The sequence below is a fragment of the Myotis daubentonii genome, chromosome 21 (genome assembly GCF_963259705.1).
Source record: "Myotis daubentonii chromosome 21, mMyoDau2.1, whole genome shotgun sequence".
Classification (NCBI taxonomy): Eukaryota; Metazoa; Chordata; class Mammalia; order Chiroptera; family Vespertilionidae; genus Myotis; species Myotis daubentonii.
Window position 1 is genome coordinate 8,353,924 of NC_081860.1, and position 12,128 is coordinate 8,366,051.

General features: G+C 44.8%; 1 protein-coding gene and 1 pseudogene across 1 annotated transcript in view; both read right to left on the bottom strand.

Moving 5' to 3' along the window:
• Positions 1-1,299: 1,299 nt before the first annotated feature.
• Positions 1,300-12,128, bottom strand: part of LOC132223057 (ADP/ATP translocase 3-like) — a 274,530-nt pseudogene continuing 263,701 nt past the window's right edge.
• The window catches only part of LOC132223004 (zinc finger protein 345-like), an 80,902-nt gene continuing 71,034 nt past the window's right edge, over positions 2,261-12,128 (bottom strand). The window contains exons 3-4 of the mRNA XM_059678401.1: positions 8,601-10,053; positions 2,261-2,359 (exon numbers count right to left, since the gene is read on the bottom strand). Of these exons, the coding sequence (XP_059534384.1) occupies positions 2,261-2,359; positions 8,601-10,053 (1,552 nt within the window). The remainder of the gene's footprint in view (positions 2,360-8,600; positions 10,054-12,128) is intronic.

Genomic DNA, 12,128 nt, shown 5'->3' on the forward strand with positions numbered 1-12,128 from the left:
ATCTGTGATGTGTGAGGACCGAGGGTGTGGACACTGTTGACTATTCCAGACTCAGGAATTATCAAGTTGTCTGTCCTTGGGAGCTGGCATTCTAGTGGAGGACATCCCAAAACAAATGGGGTAAGGTTGCTACAAGGGGTGATAAGACAGAAACGTGAAGCCAGGGTGGTCACTGGAGTCTCCCTCAGACAGTGTGGGAAGAGGTGGCAGGGCCAGGATAAGTGCATACGGGGCATATATCCTCTGAGCACAGCTCTGCATATATGGAAATGTAAAACATTCACGTATACTGCAACAGTTTGATAAGTAAAACATACATCTATGTAAAGAACGTTTACCAGAATCATCTGATCTCAGTGGAAGTCTGTCTTCTTTCACAAAAGAGGCTACTAGAATCATGACCACAAATCTCAGAATAAACCCACACAATTTGTGCCATCGTCATCATCCCCTCATTGCTTTTATTTAAGCACAAAAATCCCCAATGCTTTTTGAATAATCTGTTTATTTTTTTAACTTAGGTTAGCCTTTGAGTGATAAAAATTAACTTACCTGTGAGGGAAGGTGATTCTGAGGGATTGCAACATAGATTTGGAAACTAGAGAGTGTAGAGCCGATGGTGAAGTAGAAATTGTGCTTCCCTAGAGAAACCCTGTTTCTAATGTCTAAAAACACTAAGTAGGAAGCATGAATCAGACAACTAGCAGTCTTTCTTTTTCTTTTTTCCCCCTCACCCTATGATTCTTGTTCAATTTACTTCTAGAGAGGATGGAATGGTGGGAGGATGTGGGGAGAGAGAGATAGAGAGATAGAGAGATAGAGAGAGAGAGAGAGAGAGAGAGAGAGAGAGAGAGAGAGAAACATCCACAAGGGAGAGACACATCCATTGGTTTCCTTCCTTATGTGCCCCGACATGGCCCTAGGATTAAACCCCCAATTGAGGTCTTTGCCCTTGACCATAATGGAACCAGAGACCATTCACTCCTGGAGCCAAAGCACTGACCACTGAGGAACTGGCCAGGTCTTCCAGTCTTTCCTCAAACACAGGAATGCCCTGGAGACCTCGGAGGCTGATGGTGGCTTTCTAAAGATGATTTCTTTTTTTTCTTTTTTTCCCCTCCATGTCTGGGTTTAATTGTTTGCAGAATGCCCCACAGAGAAGGGATTTGCGGATACTTCGCTGTGCAGAGGACAGTGCGCAAGCACGGATGGCGACATGATTTCCTTTAAATAAAAGCTACCCACAGAGGCCCGCAAGGCCGGGAGGGGCGGCCCTGTGGGGCGGGGGGCGGATGGGAACCCGCAGGGCGTGGGAGTGCCCCCCCCCAATCGAGGCATTGAATGGGGTGTCAGTGGTCATGATCAGAAGGGTTTCATCCTAGAGACAAACCCGGTGCTACCATGATCTGGCCGGGCGGGGACGTTGGAATTTTCTGGAAGGTCAATGGTCGGTAACCATGAGGGGCCCCCGCGGCCCTGGGGCCCCGTGTCCGGGCTGCGGGACACCTAGAGGCCCTTCTTCAGCTCGAGGGACAGGACCAGCACGAAGGCGCTGCCCCTGCCCCTGAGGACGTTGGACCAGGCGCCCTTGAAGGCCTTGGCGCCCTCATCCCTGAGGACCTTCCACCGGCGCTCGATAGTGCGCATGCGCAGGATGCCGGCTCCTTGGCGCCCGACTGCAGCGTCCTCCTTCACTGCCCGGGGCCAAAGGGGTAGGAATCCAGGCCCGCCAAGGCGTCACGGACGGGGGATCGTCCAGCTGGTGAGGATGTGGGTGTTCTTGGGGTACGGGGGCCTGCCTTTGGGCATGCTGTACACCCCAAAGTAGGCTGCCTGGTAGCTGATGATGATGCCTTGCGTGGAGAAGCTGAAACCCTGGTACCAGCCCCGGTTGCCGTCCGACTTGCTGATCTGCACCAGGCAGTCTCCCAGACCCTTGAACTTCTGCTCAGTGCCCGATGTCCCCATGTCGGCCACCAGCCGGGTCCGGGTGAAATCCAGGGGCAGAGGAAGCAGAGGGAGGTGGCCAGCCAAGTACCTCCAGGACTGGGTGTGCTTGTCCGCGCCCCCCAGGGTGACCTGCTTATCCTTATCCTTGAAGGTGAAGTTGTGTGCTTGGGTGGAGAAGTAGCGGATGGCGGATGGTGTTGGCCATGTCGCCCCTCCAGAGAGACAGTGCGCCCTGCTCCTCGGGGATGGACACGATGCAGTCCACGTACTGCTTGTCGGCCGTGATCTGCTGTCTGGCATGTTGCACCTGCTACTCTGGCTTGACCTGCTCGATAGGAGCCACGGCTGTCTTGGAGGAGATGGCGGTGGAGGAAGTCCTTGGTGAAGGAGATGGCCTGAGGGCAGGAATCTGAGTGGAGGCATGGAGAGGAGCTGGGAGTGTGGGTGTCTCTGGCTCCGCAGCTGTAGCCACCGCCCTGACCAAAAGGCTAAAGATGATTCATTGAGCTTCATTTATTGTAAATGTCCGAGGCTCTTTATTATCTCAAATATTATTGCATTTGTTCCATATCCTGTCCCATTGTTGTGAGTTTTGTCCAGATCCTCTGAAATTCTGTGGGTGCTTATGATCAATTCTGCCTCTGTGTATGTCCTTTTCTTCTGGGGTACTATCATTGTGGTGAGTATACTAAAGTACCTTACAGATACACCTTTAAGCAAAAGTGTCAGCCACTGGACATTTTATTTGCATTCAGTTATGGAAAATTCCTCTGGTACAGAGGTACCCAACGGAAGGTAGCCTGAGGATCAAGTTAATCTGTGAGCCTTCCTTCAGAGAAGGTCAAGTCCGTCCACAGGGCCTACAGTTCAGCCATGACCCCACTTTCTGATCGTGGTTGTCGAAACCAACCACAGTGACTATCGTCAGCTTCCTGGTCAAAGCACATGCTAAACTGTGGGTTCCACCCCAGTAGGTGGCCTGTGGGAGGCAGCATATCGATGATTCTCTTTCATCATTGATGTTTCTCTCTCTCTCTCCCTCTCTCAAACCTCTCTGAAATCAATAAAAACATTTTGAAATGTATTTTTAAAATCAATAAGATGTAAACAAAACCTTAAAGAAATATTTAAAACTTGCCATTTCCCAATTCTTTTACTATTTTATTATAAACTGTAAATCTGGTGCACAAAATGCATGCACGAGTAGCGTCCCCAGACCTGGCCAGTAATTAGGGCTGATCCGGGCCTTCCGGCTGCCAGCCGGGCCCTTCCTTTTGGCTGTGAGCAGGGCCTTCCTTCATTCCACGCCGCCCCTTGGTGGTCAGCGCATGTCATATTGAGTGATCAATCACCAAGTCAAACTCCTGTGGGGACAACTTGCATACTAGGCTTATATATATATAGAGACTAGAGGCCCATTGCAGGAAGATTCCTGCAAGAATAGGGCTTCCTGCAGCTGGAGCGAAGCAGAGAAGGGACCGAAACCCACTGAGGCAGGCTTCACTCCCGCCTTGTTTCCCTGGGGCCTCCGCCGCTTGGCTCTGTTACTGTCTCCACCGCCTCTACTTTGCTCTCTTCTGCAGTGCTTCACTTCCTTCTACATTGTCTTCAGTCTTCGCTCCCAGCCGGTATATGCAAATTAACCGCTGTCTTGGTAGGGTTAATTTCCATGTCGTCATTCTGATTGGCTGGTGGGTGTAGCAAATGTACAGTCAATTAACATCTTTGTCTTTTATTATTCTAGATGTTCTTGTGGATACTGATTGCTACCTTATCAATATGTTGGGAATAAAATATGATGATTTGCTACTGAAATATCTTATCATATCCTTGTTCAGTACCATCATTTTGGCAGTTTGAAACTAACCACAATGAAAGGATTTACATGAGGGAAGTTAACAAAGATTATAAACCTAGACTTCACTTAATGTATTATTGAATGCTTATTCTTAGAAAAGAGTGGAGGAGAAAGTTAACAATGCATATAAAACCTGTAAGTATATGGTACATGTGGATTCAAATTGTACATAAGTTAAAAATTGAGAATAACATCTTGCTTACAATATTCAAAACCCATAGTTCCATACAGGAAGAAGTCATTCAGTTATTGAGGAATCAGTGAAAGTCAAATATATATCTTAGATTGTCAATTGTCCTCATATTGGTTAAAATAATAATTTATTTTAAAAATAGGCAAATTTCTGAGCCATCATCTTAACAAAGGAGATAAAGACAACGAAAATAAATGTATGAAAAACTTTTCACCATCACAAACTCTTAGGAAATGTAATGAAAGCAAAAACAAGTTCATATATAGACAATTCCAGACCTACTCTTTAAAAAGATTAACCATTGCATGTCCTTGCAGGGTTGAACAAAAACTGGAATTTTTATATGCTGGGCATGGGTGGGAAGGCAAAGTGCATGACAATTTTAAATCACAGTTCTGCATATGTTAAAATGTGAAACATTCACCTATACTGCAACAGTTTTAGTTGAATGGATATCTATAAAGATAACTGAATGAAAATATTCCAAACAGATTTATTTATAACTAGAGGCCTGGTGCACAAAACTTTGTGCTCTTGGTGGGCGGGTTGTCCCTCAGCCTGGCCTGCACACTCTCCAATCTGGGACCCATGGAAGGATGTCCTACTGCCGGTTTACAGGGATCAGGCCTAAACTGGTGGTTGGACATCCCCCTGACAATCTGGGACTGCTGGCTTCTAACCACTCACCTGCTTGCCTGCCTGATTGCCCCTAACCACTCTGCCTGCCAGCCTGCTTGTCCCCAACTCCCCCCCACCACTGACAGCCTACTTGCCCCCAAATGACTCCCTGCCAGCCTGATCACCTCCAACTGCCCCCTGTACCAGTGTCCTCACCCCCACTACCCCCCCCACCAGCCTGCTCACCCCCAACTGCCTCCCTGCTGGCCTGCTCACTCCAAATGGCTCCATCTCCTATTTCATTTGTGTCCTTTCCACCCCTAAGTTAATGTCGTGTCCTTAATATGTGGTTATCAGATGTCTCTCTAACTGAGCTTGGAAACCTTTCACGTTTCTCTTTCCTTTCCTTTCATCTAAGGATAACTGAGCTCTGTGGTTTGTGCAGGACCAAAGGCCCTGGGAGTACAATGTTGAGCCCTCTGAACACATTTTATTCTTTATTGTATTATTTGATTCCTGTGGCTGAATTAAACACGAAAGTAGAAGAAAATATACCCTTAGATATAGAATCTGAGTCATTACCCAGAGATTTCTGTGGGAGTTGACACTAAGAAATGAGACACATGTGTTTATTGGTCAGTTTCCTCAACTATTGACCAAAGGTAGATCCTGCCCCTTGCATCCTTTGGAGGTTGGATATGATGCATCCAGAGGGATTAACTGGAAGCTCTGAGAGTAAGATCAGAAGTCAACAGACACTTGTTTCCTTTACCCAAACAGAGTTAGAAGAACACAACTCCTGTTATCATGACAGCAGCAAGGGCCATGCCTTTGGGAGGAGGAGCAGGGAATCAGGGCTTCTTCCTTGCTCCTTCCCCACCCTCCCGCCCTCCCACCCTGCACTGGTCCAGCTGCTATCATTAGTGTGGATCCACTCAACTCAAGCTCTGGCCCCGCCCATGTCACAGGGAGGAGCATGCACAGTTTCTTGCAGACACAGAAGCAGCTGTGGAGTAGGGAGGTGGTGGTTTTTCCCCTGAGCAGTTGCTGAAGTCCTTGTTAAAGTCTCCACTCCAGAGCCTGCCAGTCCGAATCCTGGGAGGCTACCCATGGAGGCACCACATTCCTTTCAGTAGAAACTGAAGATTGATTGGAACCTGCCTGATGAGGGAAAGGATCAGGAGGTCTGCCTTGCACCTCCGGAGCCCTGGGCCGGCTGGGACCGCACGCAGGGTGGTTACCCCACGATCGCCGTGCCCCACCTGAGCCACACACCACGTGTGGCCTCACTTGGGGGCGGGGGTGGTGGCACCCACTTTCCCTCCCTGCCTACAGTATGCAAATTAGCCGCCATTATGTTGGTGGTTAATTTGAATATCGCTCTGATTAGCCAATGGGAGGTGTAGAAAAGGTACAGTCAATTACCATGGTTGTCTATTATTAGATAGGACACCCCAAACCTGGAAATAACCAATTTTATAAGCAGATCAATAGCTGAAGTAGTTATTCATAGAATGCAATACTAATCAGAAACAAAACAAATTCAATATTCACATAGCATTTGTGTTGAATCTCAAAATATCTGTGTAGCCCAGGCTGGTTTGGCTCACTGGATAGACGAGCATCGGCCTGTGAACTGAAGGATCCAAAGTCCAATTCCAGTCAAGGGCACATGCCTGGGTTGAAGCCTTGATCCCCAGTATGGAGCAAGCAGGAGGCACCTGATCAATGATTCTCTCTCATCATTGATGTCTATCTCTTTCCCTCTCTTTCCCTCCCCCGTCCCCACCTTCCTCTCTGATAAGAAATAAACTATATTTTTAAAATATATCTGTGTAGCATTATGAACAACGGTGCTTGTTAAAAAGTACACACTATATCGCACATACTAAACTATGAAGAATATAAACTAATCTAATGTAAATGATGGAAAAGTAATGATTGCATGAAAGACTGGGAAAGCCGGAAAGAGGGATTATAAAAGGGCAGGAGGAAAATGAAGAGTGTGGGAAATGTAGATTTAGAGTTGTTGTATGGAAAATAATAACTAACAAATAAAAAATACAGGAATAAACTCTGCTTTCACCTTGTGCCACAGTTGGATGGGTGTCATCCAGTGAACTAAAAGGTTCCTGGTTGAACTCTAGGTCAGTCCGCAGACACAACTGGGTCCTCATTAAGGGGTGTGTGGGAGAAAGCTCATGGATGATTATCTCTCTCCCCCCATGCCTTCCTATCTTTCTAAGCAAAATAAAACAAAGCTATTTTAAAAATATGTTTTAAAAAGAACAAGAGCTGTGTTTTGTGTACTCACAACTGAAAGCCTACTTTTGGCACACCTTGAATATAGTTACAGAGATTATTTCACGTGTGATGGCTTCACAGAGTTAGTGCACTTTCTTGCACGTCAGTTTCTATATCCTGGGAGAAACATCATTGCCTCAGTGGCAGCAAATATTGGCAGGCAGTGAAGACTGCTGCCATGGAATCAACAACAATGCTGACTGGTGAAAAAAGACATCCTGGGACTGATTACAGGATTATCCTTCCTTTAGCTTTGAGTTCTTACATATTGAGAACTGACTTTGTGGTGAACACCTTACAGGGACCAGGGGAATCCACAAATCCATTCAATTATTTTACCTGCCAATGACTTCAGCTACAGGAAACACTTTTGGATGTGCTGAGAATGTGTGTACAAAAAGGTCACACAGGAGACAGGCCCAGGAACATTTGTGGATTCATGCTCAGAAGAGACAATTTGCATATAATTTACTGCAGTCTCTCTCATCACTATGAATACAGTGTTTCTGTGTCAATGGTAGGTTAACCTCAGAGACTTACAATAAAAGTCACAAGACGATGAAATTTTGAACTTCATGGCACTTGGCTACTTTGTAGTATGTGGGGAGGAGGTCCCCTAAACATTGACAAGAATGAAGTAATACAAACTGTGAACAAAGAACATAATTCATATTGTTCACAGAATGACGGCAAAGGTCTCATCTTCTGGGTGACCACTGACTGCACGCATAACCAAGGTACCAGGATATAAATTAAGACCACAAAGGTATGCAGTCTTTCTTTCAACACCTTAGGAAGCAATGCAAAATAAGCCAGTTTTGGATGAAAAATGATTTTCTGCCATCGTGTTCTCCTTCCCAAAGCACTGAAGGTTTGACGTCCACACAATATTGCTTCACATCTACCTGGTGACAGATCACAACAGTGCTTCCAAAACATTACAGGCAGTGAATAGAATCATCACAATTAAAGGTACAACAGGAAAAAGAATGTTACCGAAATGTCATATTTCATAACCAGCGATGTTCAGATAGGTGAAATAGAACCTAAGACAATCATCACAGCATAATGTGAGAACCACAACTACCTGCAAGAGGTATCACTTCTTTTCTGAGGATGGCTATTCTGGAAAAACACTGGACAAGGCCCATTCCCTAGTCAGACAGAAAGGAATGAAGATCCTGCCAAGAGGTCAGAGTATTTAGAATTGATTCAAGCAAAAAAAGCACAGTGTGATTGTGACTGATTCACACTGTTCAGGTGAGCCAGGTAGTAGAGGTGAAATCACTTCAGCCACAATCACACATAGTGACATCAATCGGATAGGAGGCCTGGGCAGAACGGCAACTTCAAGTAGCTCCTTAAAGCCTCACTTGTACCTGAAACTGAGGAGGAATCTAGCAGAGTGTCTGTCCTGATAAAAAGGGATCATATTACGGCAACTGTGTACCATAGAGTCTCCTTCATGGTTGTTATTCTGAGTAAGATTAAGGAAACATTCCCCTTACATTTAAGGCTTTTCTCTTGTGTGAACGGTCAGGTGTCTCATGAGGCCATATTTTCGGCTAAAAGATCTCCCACAATCTGTACACTCATTAGGCTTTCCCCAGTGTGAACATGTTTGTGGATAAGGAGCTGACTATTTTGGCTAAAGCATTTCCCACATTCACGACACACATAAGGTTTTTCTCCAGTGTGAAATCTCTTGTGGATAAGGAGCTGCGTATTATCCCTAAAAGACTTCCCACATTCACCACATTCATAAGGTTTTTCTCCAGTGTGAACTCTCTTGTGGATAAAGAGGTGACTATTTTGCCTAAAAGACTTTCCGCATTCACTACATTCATAAGGTTTTTCTCCAGTGTGAACTCTCTTGTGGATAAGGAGCAGGCTACTAACCCTAAAAGACTTTCCACATTCACCACATTCATAAGGTTTTTCTCCAGTGTGAACTCGCTTGTGGATAAGAAGAGAATAATTGCAGTTAAAAGCTTTCCCACATTCACTACACACATGAGGCTTTTCTCCAGTGTGAACTCTCTTGTGGATAAGGAGATGACTATTATCCCGAAAAGACTTCCCACATTCACCACATTCATAAGGTTTTTCTCCAGTGTGAACTCTCCTGTGGATAAGGAGGTGACTGTTTTGCCTAAAAGACTTCCCACATTCACTACATTCATAAGGTTTTTCTCCAGTGTGAACTCTCTTGTGGATAAGGAGCTGAGTATTTAGCCTAAAAGACTTCCCACATTCACGACACACATAAGGTTTTTCTCCAGTGTGAACTCTCTTGTGGATAAAGAGCTGCGTATTATCCCTAAAAGACTTCCCACATTCACCACATAAATAAGGTTTTTCTCCAGCGTGAACTATCTTGTGGATAAGAAGGTGACTATTTTGCCTAAAAGACTTTCCGCATTCATTACATTCATAAGGTTTTTCTCCAGAGTGAACTCTTTTGTGGATAAGCAGCAGGCTACTAACCCTAAAAGACTTTCCACATTCACCACATTCATAAGGTTTTTCTCCAGTGTGAACTCTCTTGTGGATAACAAGATAATAATTGGAGTTAAAAGCTTTCCCACATTCACTACACACATGAGGCTTTCCTCCAGTGTGAACACTCTTGTGGATAAGGAGCTGACTGTTATCCCTAAAAGACTTCCCACATTCACCACATTCATAAGGTTTTTCTCCAGTGTGAACTCTCCTGTGGATAAGGAGGTGACTATTTTGCCTAAAAGTCTTCCCACATTCACTACATTCATAAGGTTTTTCTCCAGTGTGAACTCTCTTGTGGATAAGGAGATGACTATTATCCCTAAAAGACTTCCCACATTCACCACATTCATAAGGTTTTTCTCCAGTGTGAACTCTCCTGTGGATAAGGAGGTGACTATTTTGCCTAAAAGTCTTCCCACATTCACTACATTCATAAGGTTTTTCTCCTGTATGAACTCTCTTGTGTGTAAGAAGGGAACTATTGCGGGTAAAAGATTTCCCACATTCACAACACTCATAAGGCTTTTCTCCAGTGTGAATTCTCTGATGTCGAATGATCTTGGAACTTTCACTGAAGGACTTCCCAGAATCTGTGTACTCATACCGCTTTCCTCCAGAGTGAACTCTTTTATGTCGAATGAGGTTAAAGATTCCTCCATAATTTTTCCTACATTTGCCACACTCTCCAGAACACACATCCTGACATCCAACAACTTTCAAGTTGTGGCTAGCAGCGTTTTCACATTCACTCCACTGGTGAAGACTTTTTCCACTGAAAAATTCCTGTGAAATCTCTCTGCCACAGTGTAGCTCCTCAGTGTTATGAGTTGCCTGGTGCTGGAGAAGCTCTGAGGAAGTTTGAAAATGTTCCTCAACCGCCCTGTTGGTTGAAGTCAGCTCTGATAAGTAAAAGCTGCAGCTGGTCGCAAATGAGGCCTTATCCGTGGCTTCATTCCAGGATATCTTTTCCCTGGCATGCCTCTGTTGCTGGTGAGTGTTTTCACTGGAACAGACCTCTCTCACAAATGCCTCACTTATGAAGCCTTTGTGCTCCAAGTGTGCTGCTTGTAACTCATTCAGGTGCAAAATATCTTTTAACACCGAGAAACACTGCTTACATGGATGGTTATTCTGGGTTGCTGGAGCTGTCTTAGAATCCCTGACCTGTGACTCTCCTTCTATATATACATTCTGAGAAGCCCAGGTCTCCTCATCATCCTTTTTATGCCAACAATCTGAAAACAGAAAAAGGGTGAGGAAATGAATGTTGATTTTGGTGACAGAGGGAAGTTGTATTACAAAAGTGTTTTGGACAGGACACCTCGGCTTCATGCAATTTTCTGAAAAGAGATGTTCATGAAGGTTTATAATAGGCTTCAGCGAAGTTCTGGGCCTGGGAAGATCATAAAGGAAGGAAGACCACACCAGGAATATGACAAAAAAATGGCAAACACCACATTGAAGAGAGGTAAGACTTCCAGCCCTTCCTTACGCTAACAGTGCTTAGTAGGGCTTGTCTGCAGGTGACACAGACAAGCTCTGCAGAATTTTGTTTATATCTTATTCCAAAAAAATTTCAATAAACGAGTAGCCGTTTTTTGAGGACTACTTAAGTATGTATGTAAACCTCATAACACATGTGCAGCTCAAAGTTGATGAATACTGCAGAGGCAACAGTGCAGACGAGCAGGTGATAGAAAAATGCCACAGAAGTGAACATGACTGAATGCTAGGAAGTTATATGTGAAAGGACGTGTCAGAAAGTGTAATGTAGTTAAAAGGAAAGGTAAAAATGAGGTGTAGGCAGTGGCACCTCCATCTGAGCAGTGATGAAATCTAGCTGATTCCTGGTATAATTTGAAAAGAGCCCTTGTGTCACACGTTCTCCTGGTTTCCACTCAGCTGGGCCAGGCCTCCACTAAAACCATCCTATATGTTTACCCTGTAAAAAAAAAAAACTAGGATTCTCCCTGTACCACTTTCTCAACAAATACATAAAACCGAAATATTCCAAGTGTTAATGAAAGATGACAGAGGGTACCATCTAACCCAGGTTTAGAGCAAATCCACTAGGAATAGTTTTGAGGGAAGGTAATATGACAAACACCAATTGAAGGAGGGTCTTACAAGAACAGCCCATGGTTCATGTAAGTAAAGAACATAATCAGGAACAGGCAGTCACCCAGAACCTTTATCTGGAGGAAAGGTGCAGAAGTAGAAGCCATGGATCTAGACATAGTCACTCTCCCAGTTAGATAAACAGCAGGTGGGACCCATTAAGCTGTCTGTAAGACGACTGGCTCCTAGAGGCATCCTGAAGTTTCTGTTTAAAATAATGTTAAAGAAGATTGTGGAATTTATTTCTCAGGGCTCTCCACACAGCTCAGAACTGGCATCTATAGCACATTTCACATGAGGTTGAGGAAAATTTGCAGAGCCCAAGGTCTGGCTGCAGCAGAGAGAAAGATACAGGTGGAATATAAAGAGGAGATGCCATCACCTCAGTCTATTAGGAGAGATGTGAGGGTCTTACCTACAGATGATACAAGTGCAAATACTTCCAGCATCACTTTGCAGTACAGAAGTCTCTGTGCCTCATCAAGGATTCCCCACTCCTCTGGAGAGAAGGCAATGGCCACATCCTCAAAGTTCATATCCTGTCATAATGGGGACAGTTTAGTCCATTATCAGCTTCTCTCC